This window comes from Phoenix dactylifera, chromosome 5 (genome assembly GCF_051530095.1).
Source record: "Phoenix dactylifera cultivar Ajwa chromosome 5, Ajwa_hap1_PhDact_Kaust_v1.1, whole genome shotgun sequence".
Taxonomy (NCBI): Eukaryota; Viridiplantae; Streptophyta; class Magnoliopsida; order Arecales; family Arecaceae; genus Phoenix; species Phoenix dactylifera.
The window spans coordinates 31,616,482-31,636,723 of NC_143194.1; the positions used below are offsets into that span (position 1 = coordinate 31,616,482).

At 39.5% G+C, this 20,242-nt stretch overlaps 1 protein-coding gene across 1 annotated transcript; it reads right to left on the bottom strand.

Annotated features, from left to right (window-relative positions):
- Window positions 1-2,127: 2,127 nt before the first annotated feature.
- LOC103710884 (Transducin/WD40 repeat-like superfamily protein) lies at window positions 2,128-17,400 on the bottom strand. The gene is made up of 8 exons (XM_008796805.5): window positions 14,201-17,400; window positions 14,019-14,122; window positions 12,579-12,648; window positions 8,260-9,069; window positions 7,130-7,332; window positions 5,989-6,112; window positions 4,920-5,126; window positions 2,128-2,558 (listed from the first exon to the last, which is right to left on the bottom strand). The coding sequence occupies exons 1-8, from the start codon at window positions 17,042-17,044 to the stop codon at window positions 2,415-2,417; spliced, it is 4,506 nt and encodes a 1,501-aa protein (XP_008795027.3). The 5' UTR covers window positions 17,045-17,400; the 3' UTR covers window positions 2,128-2,414.
- Between the last annotated feature and the right edge of the window lie 2,842 nt (window positions 17,401-20,242).

Consider the following 20,242-nt stretch of genomic DNA (forward strand, 5'->3'; position numbering starts at 1 on the left):
AAAATATTATTAAGTTTGATAAAAATATTATTTCAATTCATATTTTCAAGCTTCATAAAGATGAAAACATGTTATGTAGATTGTGATAATAATAAAGTTCTATAAACTGAAAACCATACGACAAGTATAATTAGCATAAGAGTTGTCTTTATCCCAAAATATTCCTAGTAGATCGATTGATAATACGCTTGTTAAGCATAGCTTGGATGGCTATAAATCTATCATAACCATCTAGCAATGTCTAAATATACAACACAAACTGATAAATAGACTTCCTTTTAATTGGAAAAAGGACCTCTTTTTTGAACTTAATTTTCTTCTGTAACCTCCTTACTTTTTTTTTAATTTTAATCCTCAATAGATGAAAAGGTCAGAAAAGAAATTGCAGACGTAATGTCATCATCTAATTTGACAAAATAATATATTCAAAAATATTTTTAAGAGAATGCCCATTGCTAAGGGCACAAAGGGCTGATCACATGGTATGATAATATAGACAGTAATCCCATGCAGGCGTGGGAGAAATTGCAATTGTAGAAAGAATTCTCCTGATCAATTTATTTTGCTCTCCGGTTATTGCTTGAAACAAAAGTTGCGATCCATGGTTCCGCACTTACTGCCCCCTTCTGTTGTTTTCTCCTCTCCAAGGCTTCTCGAAGTAGCGGTGCCACAAAGATTAAAAAATTTCTATATGCCCTACTTCGTTTATAATCATGCCATTTTATTTAGGAGAGCTCTGGCTTAGGAGTCCTACGTCTTAGAATTTCTTACTTTTTTTTAATCTAAACAACAATTTTTAAAATGTCATACTTTTTCCCAATTTCCCCTCCAAAAAGAAAACCTGCAAAATGCTCTCCTTCCATGGAGTAAACAAGGCTTTGGAGAATGACATATTTATCCTCTTAACATAATGGCATATAATTTTTCCCTACCCAGCAAATGCCACAATGGGGGCGTTTGGTATGGAGTGATCGTCCTAGGATTAAGAGTGATGTAGATGGAGGTGATGAGATCACTGCGTTTGGTTGCACCACGGTAATCCTATGTAGCGGTGATCTTAAATCACCTCCACTCCTCAAATTACCTCCCAACTCGGTGATGGGATATCCGTCCTTGAGGTCGAGAATCCAAGATCACCCCAGGGCAGTGATCCTGGGTTGAAAGTTAAAGATAAAAATACCCCTCAAGTTAGCAGAAAAATTGATATATCAATACCATCAAATATATATATATATATATATATATATATATATATATATATATATATTATGTTGATATTATATATTATATTAATGATATACATTATATTATAATATATTACTAATCATATTATTATCTTATCATTATTGAAGGATAATTTTAAATTCTAGTAGAAATATATTATTATATTTTATATTTATATAATGAAAATATTTAATATATTACTATATTACTCCTATTTACCTTATTTTTTCATCAAAATAATTATTAGTATTAAAAAATCTATTATAAGTATAAATAAAAATATTAATTCTATATGAAAAATAACATATTTTTATAAGATTAATAATTTATAGGAGTAAAAAATATATTTTTATAGAATATATTAATAATTAATATATTGATAAATATATTAATATTTTATTATAATATATTTTATATGATTAATAAATATATGATAAGAACTACTAAAAGTAGAATATGTGACAAAATTATGAAGTTATTATAGAAATTAGTATATTGACTTACATTTTTAATTCATGAGAATTAAAAATATATAAAAAATCCATCTAAGATATATCCAGGATATTTGTGGTATTATGTAGTCAGTGATCTTGCATCTCCGTACCATACCAAACAAGTTACTCATAAATATCCGAAAATTTTTAATCACTGGATCATGGCCTACCAAACATATTGATCTTAAATTACCGGAGATCAAATCACCCCAGCATTCGGATCACCAGGAATCTTAAATCACCGTGGTGATCCTGTTGGGGTTACCAAATGCCCCCAATAATCCCAACCGGTTGTCATCATATTTCCATGCAAACTTAAGATTTTCAGCATCCGGTTAAAATGAGGGCCCTTCGCTCTGTTCAGAACTGTTGTTCGGATTATTTAACTGGAGAATTGATCCAGATCTCATATGAAGAATTCTGAGATCTTATATTAAGAATATTTGCACAAGGATATGGTTTTCAGGCAATAGACACAGCAGAACGACAAATGTAATAGCACGAGAATGTCTCTGTACAAGCCCTACCTCATGCTTTTGACCAGCATCACCAACCTCTCACAAGGAAAACTTTCACGGTCGCCTTGAAAAAGGCGCTCTCTTCTTTTTCCAACTTACGGATCTTCTAAAGTATGTGCTCGCTGCAACGACCATCAACCAGAAGGCAGTAAATACCAACTGTAGAAATGAATTTTGATCACAATTGAAATGTGCCCAAGTCTTGACCATGCCGAGTAAGTTTAACACCCCTCCCACCAATCCATTGAAGCCGATAAGAGAGATCAAGGTTGTGAATGAGCAGCTTCAGACTGTCTGCCTCATCCAGCTCCATTGCCCTATCCTGCAGAGATGAAAACCATAGGTGGTGCTTCAAACTGGGGCGGAAAAAGATCTCTTCATTGTTTAATCTTCTAAATGCTGAACTGAGTTAACAAAGTAAGGGCAGCAGTGAACGTGAGATTCCAGAGGGAATATACATGGATCCTACATGCATCGGCTGAAGGGCCCTCATTAAGAGGAGGCTAGTTGTGTGGTTCGCATTATGTTTAGGCAGCATTCACCTATGCATCTAACAGCACATTATACAGCATGACAAGCACAAGAGGCTACAAGTCTTCACTATTTGCTATGAAGTAATTTCATGATTCTTTATTTTAATACAAAATGCTTTTCTTTAAGAAAAATCTGGTTATAAGCAATCAAAGAATTTTCTTCAACAGCGACTCAGGCAAAGTCAAGGATCCAATGGCACTACACCAAGCATATTATGCTTCTACTTCTAGAAATGCTGCAAGAACCAAGGATGACATGCTAAAAAAAGATACGTAGGAAGAACTTGAAGATATCCCAAAAGATGTAGTAATTAATGTTCAAACACTGATAAGTCTGATATACCTGCTAGTGTCATATATTATCTTTGCTTTCAAATTTTCCATTTCGGGCACAAAGTCATCAATATACATTTTCAGCAGGAACTCAAGTTTGGAATCATGATTACAAAGTCGTAAACATCCTTTATGGCCAGAACTGTGTCAGTTTATATTTCACTTTGAATATAGAGCAAGCATATCAGCATGTAGGACAAAAAATTATTAACTCAAAGCGCATTTCTTCATTGATTTCTATTAAAAAAAAACTTTTCATGAGAGAGAATTGGATAAATCCATTTTCTATTTAAAAAATGTACAGATCAATTAGGATAGGATAAGACAGTTTTCAGGAGCTGAATGGGAAAAATGCAACAGAATGCATAAGGAGAAGGGATACTATCATCGAGTCCAGCCACTCAGAACTTAAGGTACACTTGCAGCCCTTGATTAAATCACCAATAATTTTAAAGTAATCGCCAAAAGAAAAGATCTGAGGATTTTCCCTTGAAAGGAGCCTATTTGGATTTGGAGGACATCTTTAAAATACCACGGTGTAGGAAATGTGTGAGGGGAAGACAATTAGAACATACTGGTCCAATGCTAATTGCATGTGCTATTTGGGTGACAAAACTTAATGGAGAATGACTTGAAAGTTGTGGGAAGAAAGGGGTAGCTGGAGGTGCAATGCCAATAAAAGGCCTTCATTCTCTCTTCTTGAGAACTCCAAGTAAGAGGAGGAAGTGTAGATCAAGATTCTAGAGTGCCATTCCTCACCAGCAAATACAGGGTGTACTGTGTCGGCTTAGTTCGGTACCACTATAATATGGGGGCTCAATGTGTCTCCATACTGACGTGCTGTACTGACTTCAACAGCATACCATGTGCCAGTAGAGGGATGTGATGCACTTTACCATACCAGTAAGGTACTAATACAGGGCGCTATACCCAAGGCTTAAAACATTGGCATGGATTAAATTCTAAGTAGGCAAAGAGAAAAGAATAGATTTCTTTTGTCTCATGGATGTACTGGGGCTAGACTTAGAAGATTCAGAAATTGTGACACCTGGTTTCCAAATCAGTAGTCTAGGCATATAAAAGGATAAGAAGGCTTTCTAAAGATAAATAGTAGAGATCAAGGGAACACCAAATGTAGGTTCTTTTTACCTTCAAGGATGAGAAATTTTGTAAGGTTACTAGTAACATTTGCCGAAGAACATAAATAAAATTTGTCATAAGAATGACCCTCAACTACAGTTGTCACCACCTTCGTCAAGAAACCTCGAGTTAAATTTTGATATCAGGTCCTTCAGGTGACATCAGCCTGCCTAGAATCCACTGGGTTGCATAGCTGCATATTCCACTTTGTGCCATTTAGAATGTCAAGAGAAGATATATAAAATGAATGCTCCTGTACTGAAAAGAATCAAGTATTGGGACACATCTTTTAAAATGGTTTGTAAGAAAACATGACCTAGTAAAAAGAATAAACATTTATGTCGTCTTGTTTATCTGATGTAAAATGCAATTTGCTAGCAAAAGATCATTAAAAAACAAGGGAAAACAAGTCAGGGGAGAAATTCCGGGCAAAGATGCTTGATAATCCAATATAAAGGAGAACAGTGACAGAATCAAGGAATGCAGTAGATTGGTGTAGAAAATCAACTAATCAATCAATAACAGTTTTCCTCAAACAAAAACAAATAAATAATTGACTTATTGATGCATTTTAATGGAAAATTACCACTTGAAGATGTCACTAAAACATCCATTAAGCAGGTATAAGAAAGTAACAGACACTCGTAATATAAAAATGTCTTAAGTGCATCAGCTACCTGAGCATTGACCCCTTTAGTGTGCCCTATTATGTTTGCCATTATACTTGATCGAGAAGAATTAGGTGAAAATCCTTCCCATGGAGGAACAAAAATGAGTTTAGTGCATTGGACAGGAACAAGACTTCTGCTGAGCTTCTCCCACCAGGCCGTTCCAAGAGACCACCATCTAATCATCAGTCCATTCTCAGAGAAAGCAACGAGCCCCTATTTCAGGAGAGACCTTGTTAGAATACATGCAAGAATGAGCATTCTTGATTACATGGTATGGGCCTATACAACTCTTCAACTGTTCGATTTGCTGAAAAAAATTACAGGGTTATGCTTTCAAATATTAATGTTGTCAAACCTAAAACCTGTATCAAATGTAGGAACTGATGCTTGCAGTTTATTTGGCTACCAGAATACAACAGTGTAGTGAATTTCTGTGTGTTTGTGTGTGGTGATGTTTTGCGTATTTTATTGAAGTAAACCATTTATTAGGAAACTGGAACTACAACTTGACAACTGAAGCATGTCCTTGAAAAAATAAGAAAAGTGTGCAATTTCAGGACAACGCCATCATGGAGATTTATGTAACAACAGATGCAAAGCAAAGTTAATAGTCATGTTTGAAGATATCATTTAAAATATTCTAGAAAAATAATTAGCATCAATATGCCTTATAGCATCATAAACAACTTCTAAACATAATATAGTATGACAAACTGTATTTTAGCCCAGCAGTTGCAGTCCACCTTTATTTTTTTGGAAGGAGATTCTGGGTTTCAACCTTGCGAGGTGTTTCCAAGCATATTGACTCCACCTAATTCTAATTAGTAGCATTCCCACCAATATACTCAAAATATTAAAAAGGAAGGTATGACATTCCATTTAGTAAACAATGGAAATGATCATTAAACAGGAGCTAAAATGAAGACTGTCATGCTACCAAAAATGCCAATGCATAAGACATGAACCAGCAGACACATCATGTACAAAAGAAACCAACGCAACCCAAATATCAGGATACTGGATACACATTTGCAAACATAGGTTCTTTAAATGCAAAATGTCTAGGATACTCAACCTCTCCATCTGGCGAGAAACTCAAAGCTGTTATTGCTGTACTGATCCTTGAATTTGAAGCTCCTTCAAGCAAAATTGGAAGACCTGGAGGTCCACTTGCATCCAGAATCTTTATTTTTGTCACACTACAAGAAAACAAAAACATAATTATATCAACAAGAGAAAGCAAACTGTGAAAGAGTGTAATGTCAAAGTTGAAATCAGGTATTTATTAGACTGCATAAACACCAAGCGAAAGATCAAACATGATGTATGCTAACATCCCAAAACTTGTGCAAATTAAGCTCCAATTTTCAATCTGTAGCATTTTACATTGTTATACACTATGGAATCCTCACATCTATTCAACCATTAACAAAGATTCTAATGTCTCAGATAAGATATCAAGCCTCAAATTTTTAGCAGAATAAGAACCATCAGCTGAATCCTGTTGAACTATCAAACAGGGCAATTTTATAAACAAAGGAAGCTAACAAATGCATGGACCCGTTACACACACAGAGAGAGAGAGAGAGAGAGAGAGAGAGAGAGAGAGAGAGAGAGAGAGAGAGAGAGAGCATTCCCCTTTATCTGATACAAGATATTAACTCAAGAGGACAATCATGTAGAGTCAATTTACTTAAAGGCCTTTCCTTTTAACTCAATATGGTTTGTTATTCTCTATAAGGAAATTTCAGAACCTGCTTTTACAATCTTTAAACCAAAGGCCCGATTGTTGTGTCAGTTTTATGGATCAAGGTAACATCTATTAAAGATTGTGAATATTCATATCCAACAGAAAAATGTGACTCAACCCTCTGGCAAGACAATTTTAGGCAAGAGAAGACCTACCATGAAACCCAAAAGGGCAACTGTTAAGCAGGGGACTAGTGATATGCCTTACACAGTTTAAGCTCATGAAGTTAGTGCTCAACCTTCTAAGTTCCTCTAAACTTGAAAAGAGTGAAGATAGATGTAAAATGGCCAGGTTTAGAACTGTTACAGTATCATTCTAAAGAAGCCACCATACGCTCATATATTATCATAAAGTTGATTAACTAGTAGAGGGTCTTGGATTAGATTGCCAATTTGCTTCTGAACAACTAACAACCTTACACTGTGTAGATTATTACATCTTATTTGTCATTTATTTTTCAACATACCTTTCCACATCATATACACAAATAGTAGCACTGTGAATATCTCCAATAGCATCTCCAACAGCCAAACGTGTTGCTCTCCCATTCAGAGCAATCATAGGAAATACACGTGCAATTTCCCTTAAAGCAAGCATTGAGGTGTGAAGGCAAACCTTGCGCATCACTAAGTTGCTAGGGTCCATGGTCTGTAAAACATAGCTTACAACCTGCAAAATCTGCAATTTGTCAGCAGGGTTTTTGATCCATATAATAGAAGGGAGACGAAGAGACATAAAATTCATAAAGTGCACCATGCAAACTTGAATGTTTCCCATGTACAGAACTCTGACCATGTGTATACACCCTCCAGATGTGACTCATGATACCATGTAAAAAATTACAGGTTAGAATGGTGGTCAAAAGGTCTGTATTCTCCTTTTGTGTCCAGTGTTATTCAGGTAAACACATGATACAGTTATCCAGGTGTCAAGTGTTCCAGCATCCAGAAGAATCTGATACAGGTACTTTCAAGGAATTTAGGACAAAAGCTGTCTTTATCTTAAAACTACTTGTGAAGAAATATATGGATGATTTTAGATAATTAATCATTAATTGGAGAAATTGCTCCATAAGTTTATAGCACTGATGAAACAAAGGCTAAATGTTCTATTAGGCTTCGCAATGTTTATATAGAATGCCAAAAGTTGACATATACTGGTGACAGCATCATAATTGTATGATTTAAGGTGTCAAGGAATTTTATTAAGTGTCCAAGTGTTTGACATGATAAGAAAACTTTTCTTTTTTGAGAACACAAAAACAAAAAATAAAATGTCTAGGTGGCACTATACATATCACATTAGCAAGAAACCACTAGATTGTAGAAGTGAGAACCAACTAATGATTTTGTAATAACACTGTAATATGCATCAGAACTAATAGCCCACCAGCAAGCAAATTGTAGTATGATTTTTTATGTAGGTAAGTGGACAAAGTTAACGTCCGAGACGTGACAATAAACAAGCATATGAAGAGAAACATAGAAACTAAAAGCCATCGTCATCAGTACTGATGTTAAACTGTAAATATATGTAAGAAGGAAATCACAAGAACAACTCTTTTATTCATTGTATCGAGCCAGTGGTAATACAAACCTTATCAAGATATGGAGCTAAAGGCTTTGGAGAGCCACGGACTACTCTGATAAGAGTTTTGAGTGATACAAGATGAACAGATGAATCAGAGGAAGTAGCCCAGATCTGGCCTTCTATTACATTTAGAAATCCTAAAACATCAGCCACTGCTAAACTAGGCAGAAGAGTCCCAACCAAAGCCTCCCGAATAGTAACAGCTACTGCTGGATTTTGTATCACATTACCATTCGGTGTGCCACCAAGACATTCAATCTGGAAAAAAATATCTCCAATAAGATGAGAAATTTCAGGGCCTAAGCATACTTTCCATGTGCTATCCATACCCTCTGCTAGAAGCTCTGCTGCAGTTGAGCTGTATAGGTCATTCATGGACATTACCAACTTAATTAGTTGGTTCACAACCTGCTTGGCAAGTATATCCTTTACTATGCTAGGGTACCAAACCACTAATGCTGCTGCAACAACGATATTTGAGGCCATCGCATCTTGGCTTGTCCCCCCAACCCATGAAGTCCACTCTTGAATCTCGAATGATTCCATCCAGGAACCTATGCTGGATGTTTCAAAATCAGCACTGCCAAGGTTGTTACCGGACTTATCTGAGCCTGTGTAGGTACTTAAAGATATATCACCAATATTTGAAAGAACATTCTCCTCTGTAACATCTAAAGGACTTGAAGGAGCTTCAGGAGATATGGTTTTCTGACTGCGAAGAGGATGTGGAATGGCACGTGGGGCTGCACAATGGAATAAAGAGCGTGCAGCCATGCGTACATGCTCATTAGGATCTTGCCAAAAACTCACTAAGAGCTGCACATATCGTAAGCCAAATTAGTTCTAGCCCCAGATAAAAATTGAGCTGACAAGGTTTCAAGAATACAAGTCTAGATTCTGATTGTTTAAGCGATGATGTTTAAAGCCTAGCTGATCATAAATGTTGAAAATGAAAAAAATAAAAGAAAAGAAAAGGCAAACACCAGAAAAACTGAGCATTGGCAAGAACTCATATGGCTTGGTAAACTAAGCTCAACAGGAAAAGAGAAAAAACTGGCACCTTTTAAGAACATTTTCTGTAACAAAAGTGACATTTTCATTAGAAAGATCAAAGAGAAAGCAGGAAATTGTTAATTAAGTGTCTGTTATTGCACATTGATTGATGAAGAGAAGTACATATTAAACTGTCACTTGAGTCCCACAAGAGAGGCAACAAACTTAAAAAAGAAGAGGAAAGAGATAAAGAAAGAAATGCAAAGAATTAACAGGTTGAAACCCTCCTTTGTCATATATATGCAATGAACTCTTTAACTAAGACAATATGCTTAAAAGAAAATTAGGAAACAAAGTAGATAACAAACCAAAGGATCATGACATGGCATGGACTACATGCTATAGATTCATGCTGCAAAATTACCAGCACTACACTCACAAACATGACGAATAAAAAATACATCCTGTAGGGCATAAGTCATGTGTATTAATCTAGTATGATAATGTAGCTCTATATTATAGTATATCAGCATGCATCAAATTGTGACAGGCCAGTATACTACAATATGCAGCAGAATTATATATATATATATATAAACTGGAAATTGGTTCACTAGAAAAAAGGAAGGAGGTACCAAACCCATTATTTTTTTCTAAAGCCAATCCCACCATCATTTTCCAAAACATTGTGTCTCATAAAGTCAAGTTTTGAGATGGAAAAACATTCAATCAAGGATCAAACAGAATTTCTTAACACCCCTCATCCCCCGCTTTACACCCACAAAGACCATAATTTTATTTTAAACCAGATAAACTGATTGAGAAACATAAATATATTTACTCTTCAGCTAATGTGTGGTTAAGCTTTAATATATAAAGATTTATTTCTGGTTTAAATTAAAAAAAACACAGTTTTTGATTTTCTCCCCCTTGAAACAATCAATGTATCAGAGAAAGACCTGAACTATTTTAGACTTTCAAAATGTTATTTGTTAGTAAAAGCTTGCTCATGCCACAAAGTGAAATATGTCCTTTAATTCAGAAGATTAAGGTGACTTGGGGACATCTCCCGACCAGGGCCGTCCTAAGCAGGCGCGGGTTGAGCATTCCGCCGACCTGTTCTAGGTGCAAGGTGGAGGAGTCATTCTATTTCAATATGATCGAGATGTGCGGGTGTGGAGACTTTTTGATATCCTGCCGAAGGCTCTGCACTAGTCTGGCTCCTTTACCTAGGCGCTCAGGAGGTGGTCCGGTACGCCTCAGACCCGGCATGTGGCCATCAGGGCTACTTATGTTGCTTATCACATTTGGCTGGCTAGAAACTCTTGGATATTCAGGGAGAGCAGTTCTATGCCAAGGCTCGTCTTGGAAAGGGTCCAAGTGCAGACTGCGAAGATCACCCAAGCAGGTCCGTCTGGCGGGCTTTTGATAGCTTGGGGCACCTGGGACTCTGTCTCTGTTCGTGTAGCGTCTTGGATGGTGTACATCACCTGAAAGCCCCCACCCCTGAGCTTCCTCAAGGTCTACTTCAATGGATGTGTTTTGGATGGTGGCAGGAGGGATGGCGTGGATTTTGTGATCAGACGCCCGGACTCTAAAGTGGGGGCAGCCGAAGGAAGCTCGGTCTTCGGCATCTCAGTCTCTGGGGCGAAGCTGAGGGCAGCTTGGGTTGATTTTTGTCATGCTCGGCATGTGCTGCGGGCCAATGCCATCCTATTTGAGGGTGACTTGGCCATAATGATCGGTTGGATCCGGAGGCGTCCTGGGACGCCACCCTCTGCTTCAGGACATCTGAGGCATGGCTAGTGGCAGTATCACCTTCAGAGCAAAGCATCTCTATATGGAAGCTAATGGAGTTGTGGACTTGGTGGCTTCCTTTGTGACAAATCACTCTGAGGGTTCTTTGGACTGGCGAGGGAGAGTTGTCTCTGGCGCTTCGTGACTTATTGTATTTTGACTTTTTTGGATGTATTCATACTACAATTGTATGAGTCATCCGGTGTAGCAAAAAAATGATTTAAGATGACAGTGAATATTTTTTATGATTTTCATGTTTAGTACTTTCGTTAAAAGAAATGTTACGTTTTCTATCCATTTAATCACTTAGTGTATTTAAGAAAGTTCTTTTATTGAAAATAATTTTCCTTGACTTGATTGCAAGTTGGTAAGGGACTACATTTTTCTCCTGTGGCAATTAAGATTCTCATGTTTCACACAATTAAGAGGAAAATCACTAGAGAGACATTGACCCATGGTTGGTGGAATCATCCCAAACCGCCTGGTTCGGAGCGTCCCGAGGTGTACCGGCGGCGGATCAGAATAGTTTCGGCAACGAAAACGAGACCGACGATAGAGAGGGAGAAGGAGGACAAGGAGGAAAAGAGAGAGGCGGAGGAGGGAAAAAGAGGGAGATGAAGGAAGAGAGAGGAAGGTGGAGGTCGAAGAGCCGCCGCACGAAGGCGGCGGAGGTCGGAAAGCCGCAGAAGAGGGGCTCCACCTTCGGTCCCCTTTCGAAATAGGGGACCGAAGGGGGAGCCCCTCCTCCGCCTCCTCCGCGCGGTGGGTCCCCGGCCTCTCCCTTCTCTCTCTCTTTTGCTCTTTCCCATTCTCCCTCTCTCCCGCTTCTTCTACTGTGTCGGTACAGGCCCGGCATGGTAAGGCGCAGGCCTGTACTGATCCGTGCCGCCGGGCAACCGGTCCGAGGCCCGGTACCGGCACAATAGGCACTGCATTAACTTGCTAAATTTTGGAGAAAAGTTGTTAGAAATATATTTTCTTCTAAAAAGAAGTCATTCATGCTGCTTCCCTCCTTGCTAGTTTATGTGAAGATACTTGGATAAAGAACAATGCCTTACAGGAAAAGTTAATAGACTACTTTTTACCAACTTTTCTACCTACACATACTCAGACACACATAAATAATATACACAAATTTGTTTCTGTGTGTAAAAACACTGCATTGTTCCCTATGAAAGCCCACAGATATGCATCTCCATTATGGAACCCGCTTAATACCCTGCGTTCCCTAGTTATATTTCTAGGGTGCTCTTCGTGAAATGGTGATCACTTCTTTATTATATAAAAATTTCTAGTTTTTGCAAGAATGATGAGATGAAATATCAAACTGCAAAATTTTCTTTGACAGGAATGTCTTGGATTCACTCAACTTTTAAGCATATTTTGTTCAGTCTCATATTCAAGCAGTCAGAGGAAGATATTTATTCACATCAAGCAGTTAAAGAAATCTTGAGCATCTTATCTATGTTTAATGATGAGTTGATGACTTCACTGGGATATAGAGAAGATGCCAAACCATTAGTATATTATGCAACCTGGAGTAAAGGAGGCTTTATATCTGGAACTTTCTCTGCAAAATTGCGAGTATAAAATGCTGCCAAAGCACTGCAAAAAACACCAAACAGATAAATCGCATTTCCCAACCTCAAGACACAAGAATTATGTTGGCCTCAAGCACATGCTCTTCAAGTTACAAATAATAAAATAAAATAATGACATAATCCAATAAGGGACAAACCAACATAGTCAATATCAGTTCCTATATAGTAATTGAAAAAAACAAGTGCTCACATGTATAAGGGCTCATGCACATACATGTGTGTCCATCTGTCTAGTATGTATGTATGTATACAAGTATGCATGCATGCATCTGTGCATGTTAAATTTTGCATCTTCCAAGTAGCAGTAGCTTCCAAACAAGACATGGCATATTATCAAACAGCTTAAAATGATGCTAAATAACCTTACATTCATATCTGCGTATTCATGGTCCTTGTTTTAAGGAAAGTTTACCTAGCTACATATTGAAAGCAGGGCAAGTGTTGGAAGGGTAGAAGTAAAATGCAACAGAATCCACAATTGGGACAATAGTGCAGTAACTCAATTTTAATAGGTTATGTTCCTTTTAAGAGAAAATGAGGGTGGAGCGCATTACCAAAAGTCATCCTGCATTGTAATAGCCCCTACAAATCTGATAAGTTGTCTATAAAATGGCTTGCTATATTTGCCAATGATACAGCCCCCCCCCCAATTGGAAACAGAAGTTTCAAACTTTGCTTATCATATAAAATTACAGTACTAGAACTCATTGGTCTCTATCACTTCTGTTCTTGATTGTAGAGCAGTATACCATTTGGGCTACAGCAAAAGTATTTTAAAAAACAAAACTATCATGCACCTCCATGTCAGATATTCCATATGAGGCAAGGATTGCTAACTCTCTTTTCCAAAACATACTTAGAAGTGAAATATTGGTAAAACTGATAGCCAATAGTGACCCTTGTGTGGCACTTTTCATTATCAAGAACCAGTTTGCAGAAGAATAAAGAGATAAGGGTTCAAGTTATAGTTATGACATACATTATTAGTCATTTGTTGTATTCACATCACATACAAGAGGATCATAACTTATTGAGTTGTTATATTGTCTTATTACACCCAAAAGTGGAATACTTGCACCATTGTACATTCGCAATCCACAGCTAGCTTCAATAGTTCCATCTATAATATTTATTATCTGCTCTCTTAGTTCATTTTATGTAGCTTTTAGGTTAATTTGAATAATATGAGCACAGTGGGGCAGAGACCGAGCCAATGAATTGACTTCTAGAGAAGTTGATCGAGGCTTGGTACAGCTTGTTCACATTATCCTATAAATAGAGCATGTTCAATCAGAAAATTACGGTCTGTTGATTGAAACTATTATTGATTTAAATATCATGTTTCATAGAGTAAAATAGTGAAAGAAATGGCACCTGCTAGCTGTTGCACTGGAATGAGATAAGCTGATCATGCGTTGGGCAAGAGACACTAATGCCAGGGATCTCATAGCACAAAATTCTGATGAAGCCTTCCAAAGCTGAAACATATCATGTATCTTAGAATTCATTGGAAGCCCTTAATATGTAAGGCATTGACAGAAGCCACTGAACATTACCTCAAGAGTAGCACGCAAGCCAGGAAACATCAATGTTAGGGAGCCTCTATTCCCTAGCACACCAGAAGCTATATAACACCCTTCTGGCTTGTAGACATTCATCTCATTCACTAGTAATTTATCTACTTCATGATCGACATCCCATAAATGTAGAAAACATAAGCTGAACCGAAGTAGAGATCCTTCGATTGATTCTTTTATAGGATGACTTTCAATTGTTTCCACATCAGAATTATCACTCAAACTTCCATGTTGAGAAGCCAATTCTTTAGTCTCAAGGTCAGAAACGAGAGTATTAACCTGTTTATCACTGCTATGCACCAAGTGCGGAGACATTAGAGACGATATGTCAAACTTCAAACTTGCAATACCAGGAAATGGGCAATAACATTTAACAGGATGTTTTATTTTTTGAGGAGTGCTCTGTGACGAAGCCTGCTTTGCAAAACGGCTTCCAGCCAAATCATGAGTGATGTCATGGACTGCTCCTAAAAGTGGTACCTTCACTCTACTGCTCTGTGCCAAAGAATTATTCAACTCAAGGGAACCAGTACTTGTTTGAGATTTGTCATCTGGAAGCACTGCACTCAGCCCCCTCTCACTCTTTGTAACACGAGATTGAGAACCATTTTTGAAAACTGGAAGACGCAATGATGATGCTGAAGTAGTTCCACCCAATATGCTGCCAGTGATAGAATTTTTGTTGATGCCCCTACAGAAATGATCGAACATCGAATGGGAAGCCGTTCCCCGAATAACTCGTTCTCGAGCACCAGATTTTACATCCCAAAGGTAAAGAACACTAACTGCATCTGATGATGATTGGAGATTTCTACATAGACAAGCTATGTAGCCTTTTGTGGTGTCCCATGCAACCATTGACGGGTAACTGGAATGTCCAGGAAACATTCTTTCAACACACAAGGTCTCAAGGGATACAAGAGCCACACATTGATCTTCCCCTACAGAAAGAAAACAGTTGTTCCATGGACGGTTGGTCCATGGTGGCGGCAATATGATTTGCCTAACTGGAGCTATGTGATGATGCATTACTGAAAGAAGATTGCCTGCATCCATATCCCAAATACGAACTGTACAATCCATGCTTCCTGAAATCAATGCTTGACGAAAACATTGCCCTTCAAAGCATGCAACCATACGATGTGCTGCCAAGCACAGAACAGCACCTGTGTGCCCTGAAAAAAATCGTTCCGATATGTACGGATAAATTTGAGATTTAACACTAGTGGCATCAGAATTCACTTCAGGAGACAAATTTGCAAATCTAAGCACTTCTATTTCGCCACTATAGAAACCATATACTACAGCATATGGAGAATAAAAATCTTCAGAGAGTACCATTGAAGATGATACAATCCGTTCGCTCAGCTCAGGACCATTGCTTTCAGGTTCTCTACATAGACCATTCGAACTGTTGGAGCCTTCAATGCAACTTTGCTGGGAACTTTTCTTTGCCCTGTCTTTTGCCTCATTCTGGCAACAGGAGGACCACGTCCCTGTCAGATCACCTGGAAAACCCCCTTCACCTACCAAATTACTCAGATAAGGCTTGCCCAAGTTATTATCTAACCTTGATTCAATTTTTTCAACTAGCCATTTTGTGATATAAGGTCTCCAAATTAATGACTCTCTAACTACAAAACAGAATGACTCAACCCGAACAAGACAGTGGTTCAACTGACAGAAACGAACAGATGCTTTCCTATCAAGTATGCAAGGCATGTCTGGAATTTTGCACAGAGCTTCAAACTCAAACATAGCACCTGAACCAGATATCCTGTATGCAATTGCCGCACCATTCGTATTCCACAGAGCAAACATCCTCACAGAGACTTCAGCCAAATTCTTGATTTCGGATCCACAAACACCATTATTGCCCTCGAGAAACATGCCTCCAATGAGTTGAGCCTTTGTTGAAGGGTCATCATTGTATAGCGAACTGCCCAGTAAGGAGATCTCACCAACTGTAACACCATCAGCTAGGCACTTGAACACACAATGATTCCCATAAACGAGAGCCAAGAGTTTCCTATCATCTGAAAAAGCCACCGCCTGCACTCCTTCACTCGAAACCTCCCCCAACGTGAATGCTGCAATGTCGGGCGAGGAGCTTCCGCGCGGAAGATTTGCACCTTGTCCGTCATGATCAGCCTCCGGCACTGCCAAGAACTGCGTTCTCCCATGCCCATCAACCAAGATCACATCTTGTTTATTCTTTGCCCCATCCTCCTCTACTGGGACCACGGCCATGGACTTCACTGGCCCAATCGACAAGCTCCCGTGGAAAACGGTCTGAAGTACGTTCATGGTACACGAGTCCACGATGACCACCGCGCACTTAGGCGCTCTTCTTGGGTGAGCTTCGCCATCTCCGGCGGCAACGTTCGGATGGTGGCCGGCGGCGGGATCAGAGGAGCTGCAAACGATACAGACGTAACGTGGGGACGAAGGGAGCGGCGATAGCAAGGACGGCGTCCCCGCCCACGGTGGCAGCCTCCGGCGGCGACGGCAGCGCCCGCTACCGGCGCTCCAGACGCAGATCACGCCATCAGCGCAGGCGCTGAACAATGCCGGGACCGGGTTAGGGCTCGGTTGTTCGGACTCGGCGGGCGTGCAGGTGACGAGGGCGGCGATGGGCGCCGCGTGGCCGCAGAGCACGGCCATCGGCCAGATATCGTGGGGGGCGGCGAGGTTCCACCAGACGATTGAGCCATCGAATCCGCCGGTATAGAGGGCGGGGGGATCGGGAAGGACGGCGGCGGCGGTGATCCGGTGGGGCGGAGGGGAGGCGGGCCACAGGCACGCGACGGAGGGGCACTTCATTTGCCCCCACTGGGGTTTCCTTTACCTTTGGGAGAGATAACAAGAGCGAGACATGGAGTCGGTTGGGTTCTTGGAAGGGAAAGTAGGAAAGGTAGAAAAGGACTTATAAGAGGAGATCGTTTCTGAAAGATCTGTAAGAGGAGATAGGTAAGGCGGTGAGGACACCGACGGCAATCTTGGGCTTTGGGCACAGCTTCCACGGCCGGAGGACGAAGTTAGGAGCGGATCGCGTGCACCGTCCGACAACCCTCGAGGGCGCAATCCAGCGAGGGTACAATTTCTCCTGAGGCACCGCACCTGCTGTAGGGTATAAATTTTCCTTGCCGGATATGAAGAGGTGCACCATTTGCACAACTGCACCAAAAGATCAAATCGAGGCAACATTAAGTGAGGCTGGGTGGCAATCGGAACATAAACGGATCGGATCACATACAGGGCGGATCAGAAAATCATAAATCTGAACCCAACCTATTTATTAAACATGTCATAAATAACCCGTCATGTTTAATAAATAGGTAACCCGATCCGATCCGTTTAACCTGTTTAATAAACAGGTAAGCTGTTTGCCCAACCCGACCTGACCTGTTTAATCTGTTTGCCCAACCCGATCCATTTAACCTGTTTAGACCTATTTAACCTGCCCAACCCAACCTGTTTAACCTGCCCAATCCGACTTGTTTAGACCTGTTTAACCCGGTTTAACCTATTTAACCCGTTTAACCTGTTTAGACATGTTTAACATGCCCAACAGTTAAACGGATTACACGGTTTAAATGGGTCAGACATTTAAAATCCGTAGGTTAAATGGGTCGACCTGTTTACGACCCGAATCTGTTTAAGCCGAACCCAAACCTGTTTATGGCGGGTCGAACACGGATCGGATTGGCGGGTCGGGTCATATTTTGCCACCCCCGCTCAATCCTATAGAAGCACATGATGAATAAGCTCACAGGAATCAAGATATATGATTGGCACGGTCCATTCCATATGGTGCATCGTCATACAGTGCACGTGTGCAGCAAATAATTTTTTTGAGATAAATACAGCTCCCGAAAATAAAAAATTTAATTAGCATGGTGCACCACTTACATGATGCATACGGTATAGGGCATAATTTTCTCTTGCTATGCCCGATCTTGGGGCTTTGAGCGATGATGGTTTTTAGCCCATTTCGGCTCCACCAAGCTCTATGATTAGACAATTAGGTGCGCCCACCAACCTATCAAGCCCAACGAGCCATCAACTATATATATATATATATATATATAATGAATGACGAAGATAAAACTTCCACAAATATTCTAGACCATGATATATTTTTGGTACAAAAGAGGAGGCTGAACCTTGACTAAAATCTATAGTAAGACGCATTAAGTACATTAGCATATAATATACTTCCCAAGGAGGGTGAAACAGAGGTCTGATTTTCAATGACGAGATCCCTAGGATCGCCTACGCTGCTATGCAGTCTGTTGCCTGAATTCCTTTGTAGTAAATATGGGTTGCTTTGAATGCAAAGAAAGCTCACTTCCAATGCCGAATTTTTTTTTTAACGCGAGTACGTACACACTCAATAAAATAAAAAAAAACGATATATTCCGAAATACCCTAGGCAACTTATCATCCCAGGTCCACAATGTGCCGCCAAAATGATTAGCCACATAAGCAGCTACCCAGTCTACAACATCATTGGCCTTCCTAAAAACGTGTTTGGCCTGAAACGCTACTCCGTCCCCAGCCATCGACCAAATATTTCGAAGCAGGGGGTGGTCTCCGCCTAAACCACGTGGATCCCCCTGAATCCAACCTATCACCGTGGTTAAATCACCCTCCATGATGATAGAGTCAGCCCACAATACGCATCGAGCATAGCGAATGCCCGCCCAAGCCGCTCGCAACTCGGCTCTGGAAACAGTGGTGTAAGAGAGCTGACATCCACCAGCAGCCACCACCTGCGAGCGCGAGTCCCTGATAACAAAGCCCACGCCCCCCTCTGTCTCCACCATCCACAACTGATCCATCAAAGTTGACCTCGAGAATATCTTTCAAAAAGAGGTTAGCTGCTTCCCTCTTTAAGTAAGCTGCGTTGATCCAAGGGCTCGTTTGGTTCGCGGAAAGTATTTTCCCTCCGAATCAGATTCCTAGGAAGAGGATACCTAGAAAAGTACTTTTGGCATGTTTGGTTAATAATGGAAAAGTGACAACTTTCCAAATTGCTTATGTTTGGTTGACCATCCACTTTCCTAGGAAAGTTATGTATAATTTCTATTATGCCCTTAATAAAAATTAGATCTTTAATGCCTCTTTAATGCTTCTTTAATGCTGAAGGGTCTTTTTGGGAAAAAATAAAAAAGGAGTGATTCCCACCTCATGGGAAAGTAACTTTCCTATGTTTCTCATGGGAAAGACTTTTCCATGAAATGTGGGAATCATATTCCCATGGGAATACAACTTTTCCATCTCTCTCCTTTGAAAACTCCAACCAAACAAGAGGCATTTCATTACTTTCCCGTTGACCATACTTTCCCCTCTCCTTTTCCTGCGAACCAAACGAGCCCCAAGAAATAGTAGCAGTAGAGCCTCCTTCGATACAAACCTGTGGCACATCAAAGCAAAGTACCATACATCTAGATCATGATCAATTCGATATAATTGCTAAGAAATTTATTTGTTTGATAAATTAGTACCTTTGAGCCGGTATATTTTAGGCATGCTGCAAATTGGAAACTTTTAGACCCACCTGCCGTGTCTAATGGTTGGCATGTTTGTTTTTCACATTCAACATACGATATACAACATACATATCAAAACCCACAATGCATCGCAAGCTGATTCAAAGTGAAAAATTGGTGAAATCACATCAATGCTTGAATATATATGTTGATGTGCATAACTAATAGAAACAATTCATCATTTAACTAAATTGAATTTTACTCGAAACATGCTAAAATTTTACCTAAGATTGGCCATTCTATATATGCCGTGATCTGCTTTGATATTACCAACTAGATGGAAAAATAACTAGTAATAGCTAACCCATTTTTTTTAAAGTCACTCATGTTACATCATGGATTACAAGACCTTGGCATCATAATTTAGAACTTGGGATCTCTAATTAGCATTTAGCTTTCTTATATTTTCTATGCAAGCAAGATAGACAACCTTATGAGAGACTTTTATTATTCAAAGGACCAAATG

Excerpts from the sequence above, each read along its gene's own strand:
- LOC103710884 (XM_008796805.5), bottom strand. The coding sequence starts at position 17,044 with ATGAAGTGCCCCTCCGTCGCGTGCCTGTGGCCCGCCTCCCCTCCGCCC. Across the intron at positions 12,649-14,018 it reads TCCAGTGCAACAGCTAGCAG|TGCTTTGGCAGCATTTTATA; the intron begins GTGCCATTTCTT and ends TGTTTTTTGCAG. Across the intron at positions 6,113-7,129 it reads TGTGTATATGATGTGGAAAG|TGTGACAAAAATAAAGATTC; the intron begins GTATGTTGAAAA and ends GTTTTCTTGTAG.